This window comes from Guyanagaster necrorhizus (genome assembly GCF_019112545.1).
Source record: "Guyanagaster necrorhizus MCA 3950 unplaced genomic scaffold BT62scaffold_8, whole genome shotgun sequence".
Taxonomy (NCBI): Eukaryota; Fungi; Basidiomycota; class Agaricomycetes; order Agaricales; family Physalacriaceae; genus Guyanagaster; species Guyanagaster necrorhizus.
The window spans coordinates 753831-776042 of NW_025064887.1; the positions used below are offsets into that span (position 1 = coordinate 753831).

Consider the following 22212-nt stretch of genomic DNA (forward strand, 5'->3'; position numbering starts at 1 on the left):
GCCGCCTTTGGGCCAGTCCTATTATTGTATTGGTCTGGTCCCAACTTACCGGACGCATTTGGGGCTATGTGCAACGTCGGCGCCTGTGTCTCTCGTTCGTGTTCGTCCAATCTCTCTCTCAGTTCACCTACAACATCTTCAATCTTCGCCGGCGAGTTGGAGTATGTTTACCTAGCTGAGTTGCTTATGTAACGTAGTCGGCCAATCGCAGCACTTTCCATTGTCACAGAAGTGCACTAAAGCGTTTCCTTAGCTTCCTTTGTCCTTTGTTTTGCTGTGTCTTTATGATGTTATCGATAACTTTTCTGACGGCGCTTCAAGTGCATGTCACCTTCCTCTTCTTGTCCCATCATTCCTTATCGCTTTGTTTCGACCATCCGCCATGAATATCCATCTGAACTATCTTCCAACGACCGTCAATGAATGGGACGTCACCAGATCACTGGCCAAAGTCCTTCATTCCGACGAGTTCCACCCTGTTCACGAGAATGAACGTCAGCTCAACTTCAAAGTTAAGCTGAATCCGAGCAAAATGGGTGGGGTTCGTAATGACGGCACCGGCTTCTTACAGCTTCCCACAGAGGCGATTGGCCGCAAGTTCCTGCGTTGGGCAAAGGAAACTCCCATACGGATTGAAGGCAAGAAGATCAAGGTGTACGGGAAAGGCCACATTCGCGATTATGAGGCTTTGACACTGCAAAGGACGCCCTTTGTAAATCCCGATATTGAAGAGGAGTGGAAGGATAAATGCCGGCAACTGGATCTGAGGATTCGCGTCGACGCCGTCCAGTTTGGCGCATACTATCGTCCTTCGTATCCTACCTCTCCCAAGCAGAAACTTGCATCACGTGTGTACTCAATTGAGTGGGAGCGTGACTACGCAGTGAATAGTGCTGCTTGGTTGAAGTTCGAATATGAGCACAAGCTGATTCGTATCACTGTCAGTCACTCTCGCATTTCTACAGCATTCATAGTTTTGACACTGTCCCTAAGCTTGGAAATGAGACCACCGAGAACGAAGGCCAGACAATTGCTATCCGTTTCTCTTCCATCACCAAGATAGCTATCGGTTATGATGGCAAACCTTGTGCGCCCTTTCAAAGTCGCATTCCCTAGTGTCATTCTTCTCACGTCTCCATTCTTAGATATATGCTTTGATACCTTAACACCTCCCATTTTTGAAGCCATCGAGTTACACAGGACATTGACAGGTGACAACAGACTCGATAGTAGCAAGTACAAGCACCGCATCGGCTCTCTCCATCCAGGACATGCAAGCGTCGCACAGTATGCCCAACATCTACGATTGCTTCTGTATAACGATCCGAATTGCGATGTCATCGAGAAGTTCAAGAACCTCTGCGTAGTAGCCGGAATAGCGACCAGTCTCATCATCTCTTTTACAGCGCCTTGGAACATGGAGGCTTCCAAGCAGGGATTCTTCGAGCAAAAACGACTTTGGAAATTGCGAAAAGATATTTCAGACTTCAGTTGGCCGATCGCGTTCCAACTGGAGTTACTACTTCACAATTGCCTCCTCCTCACACCCGATATTGAAGACCTCATACCCCTTGTGAAAAGAGCTTGTTCCCAGCATCCTAGTCAGAACGATGATTACGTTGGCAGTCTCTTGCGGAGCTATGGAGAAGCTCTAGATAATCGTGATGCACGCGAATCTCCTCAGGACTGTTTCCGTCGTGTCAGCCGGGAATTTATGTACCTCAAACAAACCCTTTCCTCAGGACATTTTATGTGCTGCCATGTCACCTTTGCACCCACCCGCATGATTCTGGAAGGCCCTTATGCTACCCAGTCCAATCGTATTATCAGAAAGTACGCTGGATATGACGATCACTTCATCCGTGTAGACTTTCGCGATGAAGACAGACTGTCGTATCGGTGGGATCGTGCGGTTGATGGAGCATCTTTTGTTCGTGAGCGAGTAGGTCGCGCCTTGAAGGAAGGGTTCCAGCTAGCTGGACGAAGATTTGAGTTCCTGGCCTATTCTACCTCAGCATTACGCGAGCATGCAGTATGGTTCATCAACCCCTTCCGATATCAGGACCCGGACACTAAAGATATCATTTTCATTACTGCAGAGTATATTCGTCACTCTATCGGGGATTTCAAGGGCAGCAAACTTATGACACAGCCTTCTAAGTGGGCTGCGAGGATTGGCCAGGCTTTCACTGCGACTGATCCTTCTGTCAAAATCAGGCGTGATAAATGGGAGGAGATTCCTGATATGGGCACGGAAGAGAATCTAGCCCTAGGTCAATATTTGCATACTGATGGTGCGGGCACGATATCTAAGTCTCTCGGAGATGAGATCTGGGCATGCCTTTGCAAGGGTCGTCGAGATCACGGTGAAAAGGTTGTTCAGCCTTCTGTCGTGAGTATCATACCGTTGTTAGTTTTGCGATGTTATAGTGCTAAAATGATACCTGTAGTATCAGATACGTTTCATGGGATTCAAAGGCGTCGTTGCAGTCGATCCTGAACTCGACAAGGAACCCAACGGTATCAGGATGAGGCTGAGGCCTAGTATGAAGAAATTCGAAGACTCGAGATCGATGGAAGCAGATATAGAGATTGCTCGAGCTTTCGATAAACCTGGTACTTCTTATCTCAACAGGTCAGAGAATTCTCTAATTCTCGATCATCAGATGCTAACACCCTACATCAAGGCCGTTGGTTATGATATTGGAAGACAAACAAGTTAGAAGAGCAAATCTTCAGGAATTGCAGGATAACGTGGTCGCTGATACTTTGACCATCGATGACTCAATGGGCCGCTTCAACACCATTCTCAAGAGTCATTCTTTAGGCTCCGGCTATCGATTACCATATATACTCGATAAGATCTCCGACCTAGGTTTCGATTTTCATCCTCAGAGATGTACTCCTGGCATCGATACGCCCTTCCTGAAGCAACTACGTCAAGTAGCCAAAATCGACCTATTACGAGAAATCAAGCATCAAGCCAGAATCCCAATTCCTGAAAGCTATCTGCTAGTCGGTGTGCCAGATGAAGGGCCCGCATACGAAAAAAACGGCTATACGAATGTTTTCACCTTGAAACAAACGGAAATATATGGTCAGTCGCTGATGTTCCGAGTGCACTGAGTTCTCATCTTGCTCTACACGACAGCTTGTGTTCAGAAACGTCCTGAAGACAAACCGGAGTGGATTGTGGGTCCCTGCATAATATCTCGCAGCCCGGTGGTTCATCCAGGTGACAGTGAGCAAGTATCGGTGTTTCAATGACCACTTAATCTCATATCGATGAATAGTACAACAAGTTGTAGGCGTCAAGCCCCCTGATAATATGTTCTGCGCGTTTGCTCATATCCGCAATGCGGTTGTCCTTCCTTCCGTCGGTAGGTACTATCCGGCCGGGCTGATGCAAGCTCTGATAAACTCTGTAGGCGAGAGATCCTTGGCCTCAAAACTTAGTGGTGGTGACTTGGATGGGTTCGTTGCCTTCTTTCCAGAGCTTTGCCGTCACTAATCGCGTCACAGTGATATCTATGACGTTGTCCCCTACCCGGTTCTCATGCCTCCAGTTGTCGATGATACGGCGTCATATGCTAGCGCAGGGACTTACGTCGCTCTGGGTGAAGATGGTGAACCGAGAGAATGTGATGTCAACGACATTGCCGATTTCATCGTTGAATACATCAATTCGGATGTTCTGGTGTGTTTTTGATCCACAGCAAGGTTTGTCTGTATAACATACCTCATTTCCTGCAGGGTCTATTGTCAGATAGACTTCTCGTTATAGCAGGTGCGGTGATCAAGATGTACTTGCGATGTTAGCTAAGCTTCTTGACATATCCCGAAGATCAATCATCTGTAGGTATATTTCTCTTTGAGTGTCTCTGCCGCTTACTTTCATCTCAGGAAGGAATTTACGATAAGGACTGCAAATGGTTAGCAACACTTTGCGCTCAGGTCGGTCAGGTATCGTCATTTGGGAGTTTCACTAAGACTTGTTTGTAGGCCGTCGACTACCCCAAGCAAGGGATTCCCGTTGACATTGATAATGACAACCTACCGCACACGCTTATTCGGTGCAAACCTGACTGGCATGCCGCTGAGGTGGTCGATCCACGCTCGACAGATTACTATGAATCGACTCGGGCCCTTGGACACATGTTCCGCTCTATCAGATGGACGGATCCCGAGATGTTGCCCTCTGATACACCTGCTTCGGACGAACACTCTATTTCACAACTTTCGACCGACCCTTTATCGTTGATGCTCAAGACTTACATTCAGCGTCAGCTCTGGCCTTACATCGACCCTGACGGAGTGTCTCCCGAAACGGCAATCCTCTTCCGCCGGTATGAAAGCGAATTACGCTACATCTGCGCCACGCACACGCTCTCAAACACCCCAGGGGTCAGATTATTAGAAGCCGAGATCGTTGTGGGCACAATTCTAGCCAAGTGCACGCAAAGGAGATGGAGGAAGGATCGTACGTGGCGCATGCGCGGACACGCTTCGCAGCTGGTGAAGAGCATTCAACAGGAGTTGCTGCCCCTCACGACCGCCCAGCTTGAAATGAAGGAGGAGGTACCCCCAGAGACGTACAGGGTTGCACTTGAACATGCATGGTACACCTGGGACTATAGCCTCCGCCATTCGAACGAATTTGGGGCCAAGAGCTTTGGGCTGATTGCCTTGGGACTGATATTTGAATGTCTCGAGAAGCTCAATGTCAACATCAAGGCTGGATGTGCGTGAAAACATCAGTTTCCAGCTTTCTCACTCTATCCGTAGTCTTATATGATCTGGACTTTGTGTACTGTTTCGCTATCGTCAATCATGCAATCAAGTGTTTCTAGGGTAAAGCTATGTCTTCAGACCCCACATACCCCACAATGCTTTTGTTTGGGTCTTAGGATGCCAGAGTCCCCACGTAATTGCATAATGATTCAAGACCAGATCTAATTCTTCCACCTCATCTAGGAATTCGAGGGTTGATATCCTGCGTGCTGATGAGCTGAGGAAGCAAGTTCTTAAAAAAGGAATTCACCTATTTAACTCTGCTCGGTCAATATATTGAAGACGTATATCCCGAAGTGTAAGCGCCCGGGCTGCCGTATATCCGATGCTGGTAAAACGCGTAGGAAGCGATTCAACAGTGGGATACGGTTCTGCCCCGGGAAGAGAGATATTGCGTGCCTGGCAGTATCATTACCATTTGAATGCGCATACAGATACAAGATTACCTTGAGATTGTCAACCATAACGCGTCCAAAAGAGTCTTCAAGACCAAACATTTCGTATACGATAGTTCCAAGAAGACCGTTGTCGCCAGACTGGGAGAAATAATGCAAGAACCACTTGAGAAGGGACGAGGAAGAAGTTGGTGACATGTACACGAGAACACATTCAAAAAGTAAGAGTGTGGGGAGTGAAGACGAGAGAAGAGGTTCCGAGACCTGAGCTAGAAGAGGACCCAGAGTCTCTTGCGGGGAGAGTCTAAGGTCGGCAGGTAAAAGGTGATACTTGGAAGCATGGAGAGCAGCTCCTCCGCCAGCTGATACAGGGTAAATATGTTACAGAACGCGACGACGCATAGGACCCACTGACAGACTTTGACATTGGCTGGGTTGCCGAAGACAGCGCCCAACTGTTTATTCTTCCTAATTGCCATCGCTTTCTTGCTTGTTATTTCAGGAAAGTCAATCTCTATATAAGTCGATAGGGCATCTTTCTGAGGGCCTGCCTACTGACCGATCTTTGAGCAAACAAGGAGCCACAGAAAGCATTTCTCACGTACCGCAATTCGCCAATATCGCGTATCGCTGCCCGCCCCAAGGCTCACTATCTGACATTGCTTCCCTTCATCATGGGACAGAGAGAGCCACTGATTGACAAGGTCATCGATGGCAGCAGTGCGAACATATGTCCCGATGTTGATCAAAGGTGGTCGAGCGGCGTGAAGATGAGAACGAGGAACGAAGTATTGGATGTATGGATCACGAAGATATTGCTTTTGTACTGCAGATAGCTTAGCGAGTGCAGCATCCGAGTCGGTGGAACGGATTGACGAGTCCGCGTCCGTGGAAGGTGGTGGAAACATAGGTCGTCCAAATTTGGACATCGCCGCTTCCGAGCGAGTACTTGATAAATAGTTGCCGCCATACCACATCTACATCTGTCGGAATAGCGGGCCATAAGCCTTCGAGGGGTCTCGAGAGCATAACCCCCAATCTTCTCATCGTTATAAAATCCAAGTTCTGACGTCAAACAGATGATAATCAGCTTCATGAATTATGTAAGGACTGTTGTGCTCCCTTCGTAGTAGTGCTGTTAAATTTCACACTTGCGGCAGCCCTTCTCGCTTGACCAGTAAGCCATGCCCTCCCACTGTTATAAACCAAATGCACAACATTATTTAGCAGCCGGGGAATGGGAGTTGCGAGCCTATTCCTCGACTTGAGCCACTCGTGTATTTGGCCATCTACGCCGTTGGTTCCACCTTTTAGGATTTCTCCTATGACCGTATGAGAAGTACATCTGGGGCTCAACTCTTGCCAAATGACAGCTGGTTTTTTGGGCACGATGTAGTTGAAGGTGTATCAGAGTAAACAAAATTCTTCGGCATCAAACTGAAAGCTACTGTTGAGCTAGTCATTTTCGAACTACGCATATTCTAAGCATCGAAGCGAAGAAAATTCCTTAGTAAAGGATGACATCAGGCCGGCAATGCCGAGGTGTGCCGCGGTAAACAGCTATCAATAGTTTGTCAGCATCGCTACCCCGACTTCTAATTTCTCCATTCCCTTCATGGCTGCTCTTGCTGCGTCAGTCCTTCGCCTTTTCTGTGTCGTTTTCCACTAAAGAGATTCATTAGGCTGCTTCCTAAACCTGTTTATGAGACTGTTATCTCTGACGATGAGGAGGACATCGTTCGGCCGTCTGCTCCAGCACAGCAACAGATAATCTCTACACGCATTCCCGTTCCACCGTACGGTCAGCGTAGAGGATGGAAGCCAACTAGACCGGAAGATTACGGTGCGTTGATATTTTGAACATTTTCCTTGTACTCATCGCTGGCCAGGCGATGGTGGTGCGTATCCGGAGTGTCATGTAGCGCAATATCCATTGGAGATGGGTCGGAAGAAAGTGTGTCTCTATTTTATATCATGAAATGATATGTCTCACCTCGTTCAGGCTTCTTCAGGGAACACATTAGCCTTGCAGGTCGACAGCGAAGGCAATATCCGTTACGATGCGATTGCTCATCAAGGGCAGCGACCCGACAAACTCATTCAATCTCAATTCAAAGACCTTGTCCCTCTTCTCCACCGCAAAGACCTCGAGGACTCTGATCGCTTAATGGAACGTCCATCTGAAGAGGAAGTCCAAGCGACCGCCGACAAGACGCGCGCGGCGCTTGAAAAGCTCGTCAATGGAAAAATCAAAGCCGCACAACCGAAAAACGTTCCAGATAGTCAAGGGAAGACATCGTTCATTCGTTATACGCCGGGGCAACAAAATGGTGATGGCTTGAAACAGCGGATAATAAAGATGTCAGAAATTGTGGAAGATCCTTTAGAGCCGCCCCGATTCAAGCATAAGAAGATTCCAAGAGGTCCCCCAAGTCCCCCTCCTCCTGTACTAAGGAGTCCTCCCAGGAAGGCCACCGCTGCCGAGCAAAAGGAGTGGATGATACCACCATGCATCTCGAACTGGAAGAACAACAAAGGTTTTACCATTCCGCTGGATAAGCGATTAGCTGCGGACGGCCGAGGTTTACAAGATGTTAGTGACCAAATTGTTTATTCCATCTATTAGCTAATGCCACTTAGGTTCATATTAACGACAATTTCGCCAAGTTTTCAGAAGCGTTGTTTGTTGCGGACCGACATGCGCGCGAGGAAGTCCGGCAACGGTCACTTATGCAACAGAAACTGATGCAAAAGGAGAAGGCTTCCAAGGAAGAGAACTTGCGCATGCTCGCGCAACGCGCCCGAGAGGAACGTGGCGGCGTCGCTCCCAAACCAACCGCTCAGGGTCAGGCTGCTATGAAAGCATCTTTGGCCAACTATGGAAGTGACAGTGACAGCGATTCCGACTCTAATGACAGCGCTGAAGATGAGGACGCTCGAAGAATACGTGACGAGATGCGGCAAGAAAAGAGACGTGAGCGGGAGCGGGAGATGAGGATGAACAACATGGGTGCAGAGCAACGCGCGAAGCAGCTTGCTCGTCAACAGAATCGGGATATATCAGAGAAAGTCGCACTCGGTCTTGCGAAGCCAACATTGTCCAAAGAGTCTATGCTGGATTCGCGGTTATTCAACCAAGAATCTTTATCCGGAAGCTTCGCTGACGATGACACGTACAATCTCTATGACAAGCCTCTGTTCCACGGCTCTACTGCGGCTGCGGCGATATACAAAGCTCGGGGCAATATTTCGGAGGGCAATGATGATTCGTTCGGTGGTGGTACCGATGAGGGTATTGGGAAGGCGTTGGACAATGATCGGTTTGGTCTGGGTCAAGTGCGGGTTGGGTTCGAAGGTGCGAACGAGCAAGAAGTTCGGGAAGGCCCAGTGCAGTTCGAGAAGGACACTGGTGATGTGTTTGGTCTCAACCAGTTCTTGGATGAAGCGAAGACTGGCAAAAAGAGAGGGCTGGATACTGTCGCGTAAGTATTTGTAACCTTTCCTGAGCCATGCTAATACTTTCTTCTGGTAGTGGCGGGTCTAGAAAACGACAACAGCTGGAGAAAGTTTCGGAGAGGGAGTAACTGTATTTTTGACCTAATGTAGTTTTAGTTTTTGCTATTAGTACTTTTATTCTCTTTTGCACGCTGCATTTGTTTTACCAGGGATACATCTCGTCCGAGTGCATGCGTCCAGACATGGATTTGAAGGGTTTGCATTTGCTGCCTTGTCATATCGTAGACTCGAGCCATTGCTCACTTCGATATCAGTAGATGACATTCGCCTGTTCGAGTTGATTAATTTTCATCAGCTGACGGTGAGACCAAGTCTAGTGGTATCGTTTGATAGGCAGCTTCAGGCGTTCGGAAAGGTTAATCTACTCGACACGGGCAGCCTCTCTTTTGGCCTTGGAACGCTGAAGAAGCCGTCATAAAATTCATTTGACTGGCTTGGTGCAAAGCTTCGGCAAAATTTGGGAATTTTGTACCGTGCAATGGATGCACTCAACACAAGACATCTTTTCCTATGACCATTGGCAACATGACCTCCGATCGATCCGCTGGGATATCATTCCAATTTGTTGCTCTAGGAAGCGTTCAACGAGATCGATAGTAAGCACGACCTGTCCTTCGAAATCTACATGATGACGTATCGTTGGGCAGCTTTGCAGTAGCTGTTCTTGATCTGAGAAATTGAATTAGAACTAAAGAGCCTATAATGAATTGTCATTGTTATGTTAAACATGTGGTCGGCTAGGAGGACCAGAGCGACTATAAGGTTTTGAGCATCAAGCAATATGCGAAGGAACGTGCCCTAGCCGGGCGGAATAGCTCATCTTCTGCATGTTATTACGCGCAGAAGGCGTAAGAGTTGACCTCGACTTGGAAATCGATGTCGATATATGTAATCTCAGACTCTAGAAAAAAGCTGAGAAATATGCGGCATAGGAATAGAAGTATACCTTACCTCCGTCATCACATTTGTCCATTGCCAATAAGAAAACTGATTCGGAGGTCAAAGCCTTCACTCCGAATGGGCATCTCTGGAGTGTGAAAAGGATTCTTCATCACTGCATCTGCGTACGCTTCGTGCACTTTCTGCAATATCGATTCTGCTGAGAGCTCTGCCAGGGAGGTCAAAAGAACGAATTTCGTTCCTACACAATGTTAGAGCCGTATGGAGCAACAACGGAGACGCACCTGTAGCGGTAAGCAATATCGTCATCTTGAACGACTCTCCCTCGATAACCTGAGCACCTGAACTAGGTCCCATCGGCGACAGACGACTCGTAATGGCGTGGATACCGTGCAGTGTACCAGCGAGGACGAGGTACTCATTGGATGTTAGCTGAGCGAGGCCATCTACTGCAAAATGAGCACAATAGGCAATATGACGACCGTATCCCGACCTGCAAAGTTTCTTTGGTACACAAGGCCTCCTGCCTTGTTGATGACCTACGAAGACGACGTTCCAGCAGCCATTCGCCAGTAGAGAGGGAACACGTACCCAGAGCCCGAAGATGGCCATGATGGTGAGACGCCAAGGTCATGAGCGTGAGTACGTTATTTGATTCCTCTCTCTCAGCGCCATGAAGGCCGTCCACCTCCTGGCGCCTTCAGTATGGTTGCTGCTTCTCCTTTTGTCGCCGTTGCCGTCGTTCCAGGCTTCTACATTGGGTGAGCGGACCTTGACGGAGCTCTCTACTGACGACATATCGATATTGGTCTCTACCCCCGACCCTCTCGAAAACCTGAACCCCTCGAATCCTTCCTCACATTTATCCAAGATCTTGATCCCTCGTGCACGTATGTTGGCCGGAAATTCAGTCGAGGGCTCTCACCGACCTTCATACAGCGGATACAGAAAACAACACTTTGGTCAGAAACTACATAAAGACCACGCTCGAGGCCCTCAATTGGCACGTCGAGGAGGATGAATTCACTGGACAGACACCCGTCGGGGAGAAAAGGTTCACGAATCTCATTGCGACAAAGGACCCAGCAGCTCCGCGGCGGGTTATTCTGTCGGCGCACTTTGACAGCAAATACTTTCCATCATACCCTGCGAACCAGGTCTGTGCTTCTCCATCTTAGTACCCTGGGATCTGATGGGGACCCAGTTTGTAGGAGCAACTGATTCTGCTGCCCCATGCGCGATGATGCTCGACCTTGCTGGGGCATTGAACCCGCTCCTGGATAGTCGACAAAAGAGGGTGGAAGAAGGCACCGAAGACGATGAAGATGTTGCTGATATTACTCTGCAACTCGTGTTCTTCGATGGGGAAGAGGCCTTTGTATCCTGGACAAACACTGATTCAATTTATGGTGCGAGGTGTGTTCTACAGAATTTAGTCCCAGTAGATGTGTCTGACGTTGTAAAGACATCTAGCGGAGAAATGGGAGACGACATATATCCTGCCTCACTCGAAACGGCGTCTTCTTGGTCCACAAGTGACTGAGATGCATGGCATAGAACACCTGATTTTACTCGACCTACTTGGTGCATCCCAGCCCACAATAAGATCCTACTTTACAGAGACAGGGTGGCTCTTCGATGCAATGGCATCTTCAGAGCAGAGATTGGGTGATCATGGTTTCTTCCAGTACGATGATTATACCGGCATGGCTCCTGGACATTGGGCATCATATTTTACGCCGAGAACTGGGGATGAAAGGAATTTGGGGAACATGGGAGACGACCATGTTCCTTTTTTGCATCGAGGTATCAGCATTCTGCATGTAATTGCAGAGCCATTTCCTCGTGTCTGGCACACTTTGCGGGTAAGTATTTTTGCAGTACTCATCTCTTGGCTGATGTTTCACCAAAGGACGATGCATCGGCGCTGGACTTGCCAACAATGCGTCGGTGGAATCTCATACTACGTGTCTTCATGTCTGAATATCTGAACCTTCGGCCCGAAGATTTGCGAAGTAGGGAACGAAGCCATGTATCACGTTCGGATTCCGAACTGGTGAGCGCCTTGGTTATCGTTATTTCTCTGCGATTCAGTTATCTGCTAGTAGATATTGTGACCAGATCAAGACACATTATTGAGCATGGTAGAGAGATAATACAGTGTTGCAATCCAGAAGAAGCAGAGCAAAAGTAAGCACAGCCCGTCGAGCCAGAAGCGTCAGCAGGTAGAAAGGATCCTCAGCCACGAAGGAGATCCTTGTAGTGTTTGATAAGCTTTGAAGCATCAGTCGCGAGCTGTAGATGAATAAGCGTTGTAAGTTAATAGGCTCTGTACACGCGTACTTTTTCATTTTGCCGGCTTTTTTCCACCTGTCCATGAGCATTTCTTAAGAATTGTTGCAGAGCTTGTTCTTTTTTTGAAGGGTTGGATTTCACTGAAAAGAATCAGAGGGTGGGTACGATAAAGGAATAATTAACCGACGCATTTTGCCAGCAATTTCGAGCGCTTGACGACGACGAACAAACAAATCCTCCTTGACCAAGGGGTATATTGCTAGCAGCTTGATAAGGGCTTCCTGGAGAATGATGCGGAATGAGAAGAGGCGGACAGTAGGAAGGTTAGTCAAACATTGCTGTCTTCCCCAAGCTGGCTAAGGCCGTTGGTATACTTCTCGTAGGATATCTCTTGTTGTTTCATGTTCATGACCTGAGCTTTCATCTCTTCCCTAGATAATAATGTAACTGATACTGTTGCGGAAGATGTAGGCTACTCACAGGTAAGCGATGCCGTCTCTCGATATCTCCTCGGCAGTCTTGCGGGCTGACGCATACAGCGCCTTTTTTTGCCCATCGAAAGCCACGGATCGAGCGGAATTTTTCTTTGCTCGTTGCTCTGTATAACTGATTAGAAGATTGAGGGCTCATCATCACTCTCAGAGACACTTTTGTATTCCTGAAGAAACTTGGCCATCCTGAGGCGAAGATTCAGTCACAGAATGAACATGAAGCTAATGAATCACGTCTTGGCGTCATCATCTGAATTTTCAATGTTGTCGTCCTCCTGTCTTCGACTACGGGAGGCTTCAGTAAAACCAAAGCTGTCGTCGTCACTGTTCTCATTGACAAAGGATGTTGGCGCCGTGAGCCGAGTTTGCCTTGCTTCTAAACAAGGAGAATGAGTCGAAATGATAGCACAGTCAAGAGCAACGTACTGGGCGTTCGTGGCATATTTGTCGATGAGTGATGGCTGGAAAGTGACGCGACGCGTTTGTTTGCTTTAGACGGATATACCCGAAAAGCCATTGACAAATAGACACCCACCATTCTGCTCTTACGTCGTCCACCTCTTCTCGGCTGAAACATGGACTGGTGCATATATTCACATATATATCGACCAATTTTCTCAATAACTATCTCTCTTCAGCATCGAACTCAACATACACCAGCGAATTCTCTCCGACATTGCCTTGGGCGTTAGTGAAACAGAGGACGACTATCGCTATGGCGGGACCCTCATTGCTTCAAAAGTCCAGACCAGGATTGCCGGAAAGAAACCCGACCATGTTCCCAATGGGTACTCCAAGCCAAATAGTAAGGTGGATGCCGAAACTACTGACAGGGTGTTCATGGTTCGTCAAAAAATTCAGCATGGCCTGCTTCAAGGCTAATATCCCTCTAGCCTGCTTCCAGAGTCCACTGCAACATCGCCTTTGGAGAACTCGTTTTCAATTTTCCCGAATCGCACATTTCCGAGAGAATAGGGACCATAATGCCAGTGCTCATCGACGTTCTTCGAGATGTACCCTACATTGATTTTGATCGCTGTCTTTCGTGGGAAGGTGTGAACAGCATTCAGAAATTGTCATGACTTCTGTTAACGTGGTTTAAGACTGGTCACTTCCTGATCAACTGGTGTTTTCAACGGTCTCTGCGCTACTGCGAGTGTCGGGATTGCATCCACAGTACAGCGATTCAGCAACCGGCGCTATTATTGCGTTCATTTCAGATATTCAAACAAAGATATCAACTACTGCTCGTACGTCTGGTACCAAGTTCTATTGTCTGTTGTCACACTATACGTTTCCACAGCTCTGGATGTCCTCACTCAGCTAGCCCCAGCTTTACATGGCCTTTACCGCGCAATTAGCTCTACGTCATTCGCCTGGAGTACTTCACAATGGCAACAGTTGAGAGAAGCCCTCGGTAGCTTATGCTTTGTGGACAATATCGACCGTTTGAATCGACTTATCGGGGACATTGTCAATGAAGATGTACCCGACGTCGATACTCGACACTTCATCGAGACATTTTTAGCTCGCTACCTCTCTCGTGGACGTCCTCTCAGTGGATACTTCATAGTCTGCTGCGTACTAGAGACTTCTTGGACCGTATTGGCTCAGGCCCAAGCTCCGCCGCAAACTGGCCCCATCGGTAACTCCACAGAAGCAGTGGCAGCGAATAAGGCTTGGAATTCATTAATGAAGCGGACAGCCATCGAGTTGGACATCACTGAGGAAGCTACAATCGCCACTCTGAAGTCAACGATCCAGTATGCAATGCAGTGCTTTAATGATTTACTGGTCCAAATTGAGGATATGGATACTGACCCTCCGCCTGATACATATGCATGGGAAACCATGTCGGAAAGCTTGGTGCGAGATTTTTGTCTGCGTTCGAAATTGCTTCTGATATGGCTTCCACAGAAATTGGCTTCTGTCTGCTCCGTGGCTCTTCAAGAACTCGACGAAGAGTTGTATTCGCGACTTCTCCTACTACTCAGTGAAGAGTCGCCTATCTTTGACAACCTCGTTCAAGAGGCCGCATTAAAAGCGACAACTGTTCTGGTTCAGAAGTAAGTGTCAGTCCTCTGTATCAAAGCGTTTAACCGATTGAACAACTTTGAAGCTTCCCTAAAATTGCTGCCCGAATGGCGGCTCATTTGCGACGCTTTGTTACTGCTCCCTTGTCAATATTTCAATTCGAATTTGCTTCCGAGACCAGAGCTCCGCCTCCTTTGGCAGCTGCAGCAAAGTGCCTTGCTCAGTGTATCAAAGTAACGTAGCTTTTACTCTATGTGCCGCGTTATCATAATTGTCCTGACGCGTCTGTTTTAGTTGGCCCCTGGTGACGATCTTATCATGTCGAACATGTATTCCCTCTTGAATTACATAGCTGCAACGAGCAAGGAAATATACGAAAGCTCCAGTAGTTATCAGATATTCAGTAACCCTCTTTACTCGGGGCAAGATCAGGGCACGCTACAATCCGTCGAAACTGGACTTCACGCGCTATCGGAAGATGAGAAGAGGGTTGTGGGTATCAGTACAATATCTGTTGTGAGCCGATTGGCGCTCGAGTTCCGTATGGAGGAGGTACTTTGCTTTTTGCCGTCTCTTACATTTTTTCTAAGAATCACTCCACGGACAGGTTACACGTCTTACCATTTCGATGCTTTTGCAGCGCCTTCGATCAGCAGAACCAACTATGGAGGCAGCAATCGCCTATAATCTTGTTGACTTGGCTCTGTTTGCTCCTGAGACCGCATTCGTGGATATCATACGTGTCTTTTCTACGATCAATCGTTCTGCCAATCCGGACGACCCTAGGTTTTCGAACAACATGGTGATCATTTCGGTTTCATCTTTTAAGCTTGGGGCTGATCGCTTATAGGTGCTTGCTGCACAAACCAGGCTGGCTCAGGAGTTGCATCGTCGTCCCGAACTATACGATATTTACTTGGTGGAATTACTGACCCTTTTCGCTGATAAGGGTGTCGCTATCCAGAACGTGAAGATTGCGAATCATCACATTAAGGTCTTTAGCTTTACTTTCAGTCTGGTTTTGAAGTGCTAATTTCATGTAGACCGATGATATGATTGAGCAGCTAGCGTCTTTGTTATTGCCTATCGATGCCCTTCTGTCTCATGGTGACTTCAATCCTCACGTCGACGCGTCTTCGGCAGTTGTCGCCCTATTCCGAAACATGTGGTTCCTTTGCATCCTGTTCCACTTTACATCCGACGACGCCATGGATTCGAATGCCATGGCATGGCAAAGGCCTGCAATGGCTCGCATTGCCATCAAGACTCCTGCTACGGTAGTCGAAGAATCTCAAGATGCTGTGGTTAGTGATGTCGAGTACAACTCAGTGATCCGTCAGGAGTATGCACATACGGTACTGATCCTCTTTCATTATCAAATTATTCTGTTACCGACACATTTACAGGTAATTCTCAAGCACAAGTCATCTCTTACTAGACATATACCGCTCCGAACTAGTGATATACGGTCGCTATCGTCGGGGCAGATCGTTTTCTTGTTGACAATGCATGATATGGAGACTATGCGCTCTGCGGCAGGATTGCCATCATCCCTTGCCACCTACTTTGTCAATGACAGCCTTAATCGGCATCTAGGACTCAGCTCGTGCATGGACTCTATCGCAGAGAAGGTGCTTCAATACCTCGCCGTACTGCCCACTCCTTGACAAATGTGCTTTTAGGTCATTCGAGGTTGTATCAACGATTTAAACACCCAAGCAGCTCAGCAGGCCCTTCCCGAGACATTATCATCTGAGCTACGGGCTTTACTCCTATGCAGCACTCATCCAGTGGCCAGGGCAAGAGATATCGCATTCAAGTTTCTCAATCGGCTCATATCATCTTTTCCGTCCCTTATGTGCGATCCCCCCCTCGTATTTGCGATTCTGGAGGTACTCACACTATTGCACCGGTCTTGCGAGAACGAGTTCACCGACGAGGTATGCTTTTGTTCGGCCATGCTAATTTTCGTGGCTCACAAGTCGGCAATATAGTATAACCCGGTATACGAATACACTTCTACACGTGCAGGGATCACTCTTGAACTCACGGATAGCTATCAAGTCCGAAACGAAATATTAGCACAGCTACACAGGAATGCTAATAATTGGTTCGAGTTGGCGCTTGGGCGCGCCCCAGTCGAGCTCCAATCAACATTACAAAAATATCTAGCAGTACACCAATCAACTTCTGGAATAGATGGGGCCGAACTTGGGGCTTCTGTTGCTGAACAATTTGGGAAAGCAATTGGTCCAGTGCAACGCCAACTGAGTAAGTTCGAATTCACCCTTTATTTCTGTGCTAACCCGCTTGAAGTTTCGCTTTCAGCGCTTTCGAACAGAACTTTGGATAAAGCCAATATATTAGCGAGCCAAATCGCGAGCAAAGGCTACTTTGCAGGCGAGGCGGCTGGCATCCGATTGGCGAGTCGATCAGGTCATGGCGCCTTTACATATGGTAGTATTTCATGCTGACTCTTTTTCAGGTGCCGACAGGTTGGAAAAACTGCCTCCACAGTCGGCTCCATCCGGTGAAGTACTCGCTCTCAAAGAGAAACTGGCGCATTCCATGAAGGAAATACGATGCAAAACAAGTACTTTGACGGTCCAAGATTTGAAGCGCCTGTTGTTCCGATGCGCTGCCATGATCATTTCCCTTTCAAACGTGAGCTTACAATGAAGACACTGTGTCTGGATGTTTGTTAACGTCACTTTACAGTGCGATTACGAGTTGCTTCATTATTTGGTTGCCCTTCCGTTTGAAGTTGCCACACCGGCTGCCATTTCCACCGGCATTGAAGTCTGGACGTGGGTTATCGCTGAAAAGAACGACATCGAGGTTGCTCTCATGAACGAAGTTTTATCTGCTTGGTCTTACACAATTCGACAAGAAAGGGGTATATTTTCAGCGGTTTTGAAGTTAGTTGTGTTGCTGCCTTCCTTGTATTTCTCTAATTCTTCTTTTGCATAGCTATGCGGATCCCTTCTATCAGCCTGTCAATTATAGCCCCACTGAGAAGGGAGAAATCGATCGCGGGATGTTAAATGCTCGACGGTTGCTTATGCCTCATGCGTTGGTCCTACAAATGCTTTTCAGTCGTTTGCAAGCTGCTAGATACCGTCGGCCTGGGGTTATGTTTTTGATTCAACATCTTGTCTTACTGTCAGCGAGAGCACACAAAACCTTGAGGTCGGTAAATGATCCATGTAATCTCGAGTTTCCTCACCTTCCTATTTTAGCACCCATGCATTGGCGCGAGAGGCTCGGTTTTCTTTTCTTCTTTTCGGATTCGAAACACTCAAGAGCTCTCATCTGGATTCATTTTGTGAAAGTGAAATGCGTGAGAGCTTGTATTCTGCTGCCTATTCATGGTTCGCAGTGCGACCCCAGTATGACCATGCGATATCTTTCATGGCAATGAATACTAACTCTGATCGATAGATGGACGTACGGTGCTAATCGGGTACAAATCGATGCCGATGTCAAGGTGCTCTCTGAGTTCTTGTCGTATCTTCAAACAGATTCTGTTCGAGCATCTGCTGTCATCTCGAGTCTGTCACCAGCCCAGACGCCATCTCGAAGTACATGTACGTGCCATAACCATCTTCACGGGTGCAACAGACACTTAAGCATTTAAAAGTCTATACTAACAGGCTTCATACAATTAATCAGCCCCTGAAGCTCCTGGTCGAAAGCGAGATCTATAGACTCCACGTCTGGGCTAATCCTGCCAACGACCCTCGTAGGGGTGCCGACCATATAATCTCCTCCGAACGAACTTTATTGGATGTAAGTGTTCTACTCTTTTGGGTCTGCACTGTATGTTCCTAACATCCTTCCGTAGAATGCATGGGTTCAAATCCTTCGGACGACATGGAGGATCGACCCTGCTATTCCTGTGTATATGACCGAACGTTTCAAGCTTCCTATTCTTCGCAGCGAAGTTGGAAAACTGGTCAAGTCAAACACCATCGAAGTTCTTGACATACCAGAAGCTCTACATTTCCTTGTAGAAAATAGAGTGGATCCCGCTGTTCGCCGAGATCTCAGGGTGAGTTGGATATGTTTTGTGCTAGCTTCTTCATTCTGATTTGTGAGCAGTACCTTTTGCTATGGGCACCTGTCCCTCCGGTGATTGCCAACACGTTCTTTGAGCGCCGATATAACAGTGATCCAATGGTTTTGCAATACGCACACCGGGTTTTGGAGCAACATCCTGTAGAGATTACGTTCTTTTTCGTCCCTCAAGTAGTTCAGGCACTTCGCTATGATGACCTAGGTCCGTCCACTCTCCCGCAATTAAGCCCTATGCTCATTTCATTGCTAAGGATACGTTGCACGATTCATATTTGAGACTGCAAAAATTTCTCAGCTCTTTTGTCATCAAATCATCTGGAACATGAAGGCCAATTGCTTTAAGGATGATGCCGGCGAAGTGGTCAGTTTCCACTATCTGTCGTATTGCTTAATACTCAATGAGGCGTTAGGCGGACCCTTTGAAGCCTAGTCTCGATTCTATGACAAATCTCGTCGTTGGGTCTTTGTCTGGCGAAGCTCGGGAATTCTACGACCGTGAATTTGGTTTCTTCCATGAGGTGACGTCGATATCTGGGAAACTCAAACCCTTCATCAAGAAAACCAAGCCTGAAAAGAAGGTGCGCTTAACTCGTACGCATATCGAAACCGTAATTGAAACTGTGCCCAGGCCAAAATCGACGAGGAGATGGCTAAGATTGTCGTTGCTGTCGGAGTATACTTGCCTAGTAATCCTGATGGGAAAGTGGTTGATGTCGACAAGAAATCTGGACGACCTCTGCAGAGTCACGCTAAGGTTATATTCTTGTACGATGTTGTTTCCCTGCTTATCTAGTTCCATAGGCGCCATTTATGGCCACTTTTAAAGTCAGAAAGGAAAGGGTAACGGTCAACACTGATCCCGACTCACTTCTCGATGGCGAGGGTGGAGGTATTGAAATTCGCACTGAGTACGATGTATGGCAACAAGCCATCTTCAAAGTCGGAGATGATTGTCGTCAAGACGTTCTTGCGTTACAGATCATCGCCATGTTCAAAAACATATTCACTAGCGTTGGGTTGACTCTGTATCTATACCCTTATCGGGTGACTGCTACCGCACCCGGAGTGAGTCTGTTTCTCGTTATGTTTAATCCTCAGTTTGCTGATATGCGATGTAGTGTGGCGTCATTGACGTCGTGCCTAATGCGACCTCTCGGGATGAGATGGGCCGTGCAAAAGTTAATGACCTGCTTGACTTTTTCGTTGCCAAGTATGGCGGACAAGACACGATACCGTTCCAGAAAGCGCGTATGAACTTCATACAGTCCATGGCTGCGTATTCTGTTGCATGCTATATCTTGCAAATCAAGGATCGGCACAATGGCAACATTATGATTGACGGGGAAGGTCATATCGTGCATATTGGTAAGGCCTTTCGGGAAGTGTGTTGACGCAGCAAGCTGACGTATCTTTACTTGTCAGATTTCGGGTTCCTGTTCGACATAGATATGTGTTTCTTTTAGATTTGTATCGTCTAGTCTAAACTAACGATGTCATTCTTTGTCTTTACGTCCAGGAGTAAGCAGCCCCTTTATGCCGCTTATCCGCTATTTACTGTCTATTTCAGGGTGTCAAATTCGAGCCGCACTCGTTCAAACTCAATCATGAGATGGTCGTTCTCATGGGCGGAAGATACTCGCAAGGGTATCAACTCTTCCAGCACCTCACCATCAAGGCATTCCTCGCCATTCGACCACATGCCGAGCAGCTCATAAGCACTGTCCAGCTTATGCTCGATACGGGCTTCCCGTCGTTCAAAGGCGAGGGCACGATCAAGCGTCTGCGTGATAGGTTTGCGTTGACGCTGAATGAGCGCCAGGCTGCGGAGCATATGATGGCTGTGGTGAGAAATGCGCATGAGAATGTGAGGAGTACGGCGTATGATGAGTTCCAGAGGGTAAGCCGTTCTTGTCTTTTTGATGACATATTCTGACCCTTTTGGTAGCTTCAAAACGGTGAGTTGAAGATGCATATGCACGTCGTCCCCAACTTATTCTCCCTCCCTAGGCATTCCTTACAAGTAATAGATATGATCAGCATGGGGACTTTTCTTTTGTTTGGACTTTGGGATTACTACAATACCTATACCTTTCTTCATACTCGTGCTCAATATCAACGCATTTAGTCACGGGCCTTCGGCGCCTCCAGTAATAATACATACAAGATACAACCTGAAACGATAATTTAGCTAGGCTGAATACGGCCAACACTGTTTGACGATAGCAAGTACATATGACAGCAACAAAGCACGACGCAAGAAAGTGAGAATCAAAAATATCTGTCCGTGTGTCCTATTCCTCATCCGAGTTGCCGCCGTCAGGATGGCTGCTACTTTGCCAATTATGATATAGGGCTGGGGTGGCCTCCCCAAACTCTGCGCGTCCCTGGCTATCCATATCCTGTCGTCTCGAATACGAGGACAAAGAAGTGGCTCTCGACGCAGGCTCCTTCTTGGGCGGCTTGATCCTGATAGTCGGGGCCCCCGGCTGCACAGAGAGTCTAGATGCTGACAGAGATACGCTATCGTGACCGCTGGCTTTCCCAGCCGACCTTTGTTCATCGCGAAAAGCTGAGTGCTGTGTGAGAGAAAACGATCAAAGATAACAAAGAAAAAGTCACCTTGCAGATCCTCCTGTATCATCTCGACCATATCCCCCAACTCGAGGATGTCTAGCGCCCGCATGACATCGGCGGCAGAGATGCTCTTGTGTTGCTTTGACATTGCGACATCGTAGGCCCTGCAGCGCCGTCAGTGTGGGGTCCAGGTTTGAGTCTGATTGCGGGGTACTTGCGTTCCAGCTGGGGAATTTCAAAGAGTGGCGGTCGATGAGACGCGTCCGATGTGAAAGCAGATCACAACGCACCTAGGTGGTTGATGAACACCGTCGAGCCCTTGACAAGCGCGAGGATCGTGTCCTTGGGTAGCTTCGCGTTGTCAGGGAGCTGGTACCAGGTTCATTCAAATTCCATGCTCGATAGCGACAACGACAGGGACGTACTGCTGATCTTGCGATACTCGTAACCAGGCTCTTCGGCAACTCAAAGTTATCGAGACCCTCGGTGACAAGTTCCTGCTGTGCTTGGGCCGATACGATGCCAGAGATGGAAATGAGGTCGACCTGGGATTTTCGAGGCATGGAGGAGGAAGGCTGCAAGGAGATAGATGCCGTTTCATTATGACAACTCCATCCTACACAGCGACAGCCATCAACGCGCTTGTCGCTTGGAAAAAAAAAAAGTGAGGGTATACCAAGAAAGCTGGGGATTTTATTCACTGACATGAGTCCCTGTGGAAGACCCTGGTAAGGACCGGGTCCGTCGTACGTGTGCAGAAAATATGTACCCTAATAACTACATGTATGTAATCTTTACGGGACAAAATGTTGCTCTTCGGCTGCGATAAAGTGTGACGGCATACATGGAGGGACGTATCCAAAAATATTTGTATCTATGCTCACGACAGCACCACTCGCAGCCAGAATTTGCAGGGCATACCATACAGAAAAAAACATATGGCATGACTGCTACTTTCCGGAAAAAAATAAAATAGAATCATGGGTTAACAATCTGTCTCTAAAATACTGCAAAACATACCGAGGCCACAGCAAACTTGAAGACCATAGAAAGTTGAAGACAATTTCAACCTCCACGAAATAACAGAAGCAGTCAATCAGAATGAACTTGGGAAGGCTGCGTAAGCGGTAAATGGTTAG

The 22212-nt window shown here is 47.6% G+C and overlaps 8 protein-coding genes across 8 annotated transcripts; 4 read left to right on the forward strand and 4 right to left on the reverse strand.

Moving 5' to 3' along the window:
* Positions 1-382: 382 nt before the first annotated feature.
* Positions 383-4749, forward strand: BT62DRAFT_890089 (RdRP-domain-containing protein; the record flags this gene model as incomplete). The annotated part of the gene is made up of 12 exons (XM_043183014.1): positions 383-940; positions 994-1087; positions 1146-2392; positions 2451-2635; positions 2688-3097; positions 3152-3241; positions 3294-3380; positions 3429-3474; positions 3523-3697; positions 3754-3792; positions 3904-3954; positions 4003-4749. The coding sequence occupies 12 exons, from the start codon at positions 383-385 to the stop codon at positions 4747-4749; spliced, it is 3729 nt and encodes a 1242-aa protein (XP_043041623.1).
* A 108-nt stretch (positions 4750-4857) lies between these two features.
* BT62DRAFT_891223 (leucine carboxyl methyltransferase) lies at positions 4858-6094 on the reverse strand (the record flags this gene model as incomplete). Its single annotated transcript, XM_043183062.1, has 5 exons — positions 4858-4993; positions 5042-5190; positions 5238-5548; positions 5602-5737; positions 5792-6094. 5 exons carry the CDS (start codon positions 6092-6094, stop codon positions 4858-4860), a joined length of 1035 nt encoding a protein of 344 aa, XP_043041624.1.
* A 707-nt stretch (positions 6095-6801) lies between these two features.
* Positions 6802-9011, forward strand: BT62DRAFT_986177 (pre-mRNA-processing protein 45; the record flags this gene model as incomplete). Its single annotated transcript, XM_043189989.1, has 6 exons — positions 6802-6818; positions 6869-7029; positions 7076-7140; positions 7189-7779; positions 7827-8668; positions 8719-9011. The coding sequence occupies 6 exons, from the start codon at positions 6802-6804 to the stop codon at positions 8768-8770; spliced, it is 1728 nt and encodes a 575-aa protein (XP_043041625.1). The 3' UTR covers positions 8771-9011.
* A 384-nt stretch (positions 9012-9395) lies between these two features.
* BT62DRAFT_930205 (TRAPP complex subunit Trs23) lies at positions 9396-10236 on the reverse strand. The gene is made up of 5 exons (XM_043185879.1): positions 10194-10236; positions 10096-10141; positions 9887-10048; positions 9654-9843; positions 9396-9603 (listed from the first exon to the last, which is right to left on the reverse strand). The coding sequence occupies exons 1-4, from the start codon at positions 10212-10214 to the stop codon at positions 9662-9664; spliced, it is 411 nt and encodes a 136-aa protein (XP_043041626.1). The 5' UTR covers positions 10215-10236; the 3' UTR covers positions 9396-9603; positions 9654-9661.
* Positions 10095-11897, forward strand: BT62DRAFT_965982 (uncharacterized protein). Its single transcript, XM_043188799.1, has 6 exons — positions 10095-10492; positions 10542-10759; positions 10807-11018; positions 11068-11467; positions 11515-11658; positions 11708-11897. The coding sequence occupies exons 1-6, from the start codon at positions 10276-10278 to the stop codon at positions 11708-11710; spliced, it is 1194 nt and encodes a 397-aa protein (XP_043041627.1). The 5' UTR covers positions 10095-10275; the 3' UTR covers positions 11711-11897.
* Positions 11729-12843, reverse strand: BT62DRAFT_992994 (uncharacterized protein). The gene is made up of 8 exons (XM_043190376.1): positions 12815-12843; positions 12623-12764; positions 12546-12574; positions 12378-12495; positions 12232-12328; positions 12085-12178; positions 11946-12037; positions 11729-11897 (listed from the first exon to the last, which is right to left on the reverse strand). The coding sequence occupies exons 1-8, from the start codon at positions 12828-12830 to the stop codon at positions 11841-11843; spliced, it is 645 nt and encodes a 214-aa protein (XP_043041628.1). The 5' UTR covers positions 12831-12843; the 3' UTR covers positions 11729-11840.
* An 89-nt stretch (positions 12844-12932) lies between these two features.
* BT62DRAFT_930208 (uncharacterized protein) lies at positions 12933-20712 on the forward strand. The gene is made up of 33 exons (XM_043185880.1): positions 12933-12971; positions 13027-13231; positions 13282-13441; positions 13492-13638; positions 13692-14254; positions 14306-14454; positions 14508-14655; positions 14717-14974; positions 15030-15224; positions 15273-15416; positions 15466-15777; positions 15829-16053; positions 16105-16362; positions 16417-16693; positions 16739-16858; positions 16908-17086; positions 17141-17340; positions 17393-17611; positions 17662-17811; positions 17864-18009; positions 18063-18211; positions 18267-18473; positions 18524-18701; positions 18751-18860; positions 18910-19077; positions 19128-19253; positions 19301-19564; positions 19618-19864; positions 19922-19945; positions 20010-20017; positions 20067-20396; positions 20445-20454; positions 20507-20712. The coding sequence occupies exons 1-33, from the start codon at positions 12964-12966 to the stop codon at positions 20521-20523; spliced, it is 5901 nt and encodes a 1966-aa protein (XP_043041629.1). The 5' UTR covers positions 12933-12963; the 3' UTR covers positions 20524-20712.
* Positions 20624-21975, reverse strand: BT62DRAFT_930210 (histone-fold-containing protein). The gene is made up of 5 exons (XM_043185881.1): positions 21499-21975; positions 21364-21442; positions 21292-21298; positions 21119-21237; positions 20624-21068 (listed from the first exon to the last, which is right to left on the reverse strand). Exons 1-5 carry the CDS (start codon positions 21634-21636, stop codon positions 20791-20793), a joined length of 621 nt encoding a protein of 206 aa, XP_043041630.1. The 5' UTR covers positions 21637-21975; the 3' UTR covers positions 20624-20790.
* Positions 21976-22212: the final 237 nt, after the last annotated feature.

Excerpts from the sequence above, each read along its gene's own strand:
- BT62DRAFT_930205 (XM_043185879.1), bottom strand. The coding sequence starts at position 10,214 with ATGGCCATCTTCGGGCTCTGG. Across the intron at positions 10,142-10,193 it reads TGGCCATCTTCGGGCTCTGG|GTCATCAACAAGGCAGGAGG; the intron begins GTACGTGTTCCC and ends TCGTCTTCGTAG. Across the intron at positions 10,049-10,095 it reads GTACCAAAGAAACTTTGCAG|ATGGCCTCGCTCAGCTAACA; the intron begins GTCGGGATACGG and ends ATTTTGCAGTAG.
- BT62DRAFT_992994 (XM_043190376.1), bottom strand. Across the intron at positions 12,038-12,084 it reads CGAAATTGCTGGCAAAATGC|TGAAATCCAACCCTTCAAAA; the intron begins GTCGGTTAATTA and ends GATTCTTTTCAG. Across the intron at positions 11,898-11,945 it reads AAAGCCGGCAAAATGAAAAA|CTCGCGACTGATGCTTCAAA; the intron begins GTACGCGTGTAC and ends ATTCATCTACAG.
- BT62DRAFT_930210 (XM_043185881.1), bottom strand. The coding sequence starts at position 21,636 with ATGCCTCGAAAATCCCAGGTCGACCTCATTTCCATCTCTGGCATCGTA. Across the intron at positions 21,443-21,498 it reads CGAGTATCGCAAGATCAGCA|CTCCCTGACAACGCGAAGCT; the intron begins GTACGTCCCTGT and ends ACCTGGTACCAG. Across the intron at positions 21,069-21,118 it reads GATACAGGAGGATCTGCAAG|CTTTTCGCGATGAACAAAGG; the intron begins GTGACTTTTTCT and ends CACAGCACTCAG.
- BT62DRAFT_965982 (XM_043188799.1), top strand. The coding sequence starts at position 10,276 with ATGAAGGCCGTCCACCTCCTGGCGCCTTCAGTATGGTTGCTGCTTCTC. Across the intron at positions 11,019-11,067 it reads GATTCAATTTATGGTGCGAG|ACATCTAGCGGAGAAATGGG; the intron begins GTGTGTTCTACA and ends GACGTTGTAAAG. Across the intron at positions 11,468-11,514 it reads GTGTCTGGCACACTTTGCGG|GACGATGCATCGGCGCTGGA; the intron begins GTAAGTATTTTT and ends GTTTCACCAAAG.
- BT62DRAFT_930208 (XM_043185880.1), top strand. Across the intron at positions 13,232-13,281 it reads CTACTGACAGGGTGTTCATG|CCTGCTTCCAGAGTCCACTG; the intron begins GTTCGTCAAAAA and ends ATATCCCTCTAG. Across the intron at positions 13,442-13,491 it reads TCGCTGTCTTTCGTGGGAAG|ACTGGTCACTTCCTGATCAA; the intron begins GTGTGAACAGCA and ends ACGTGGTTTAAG.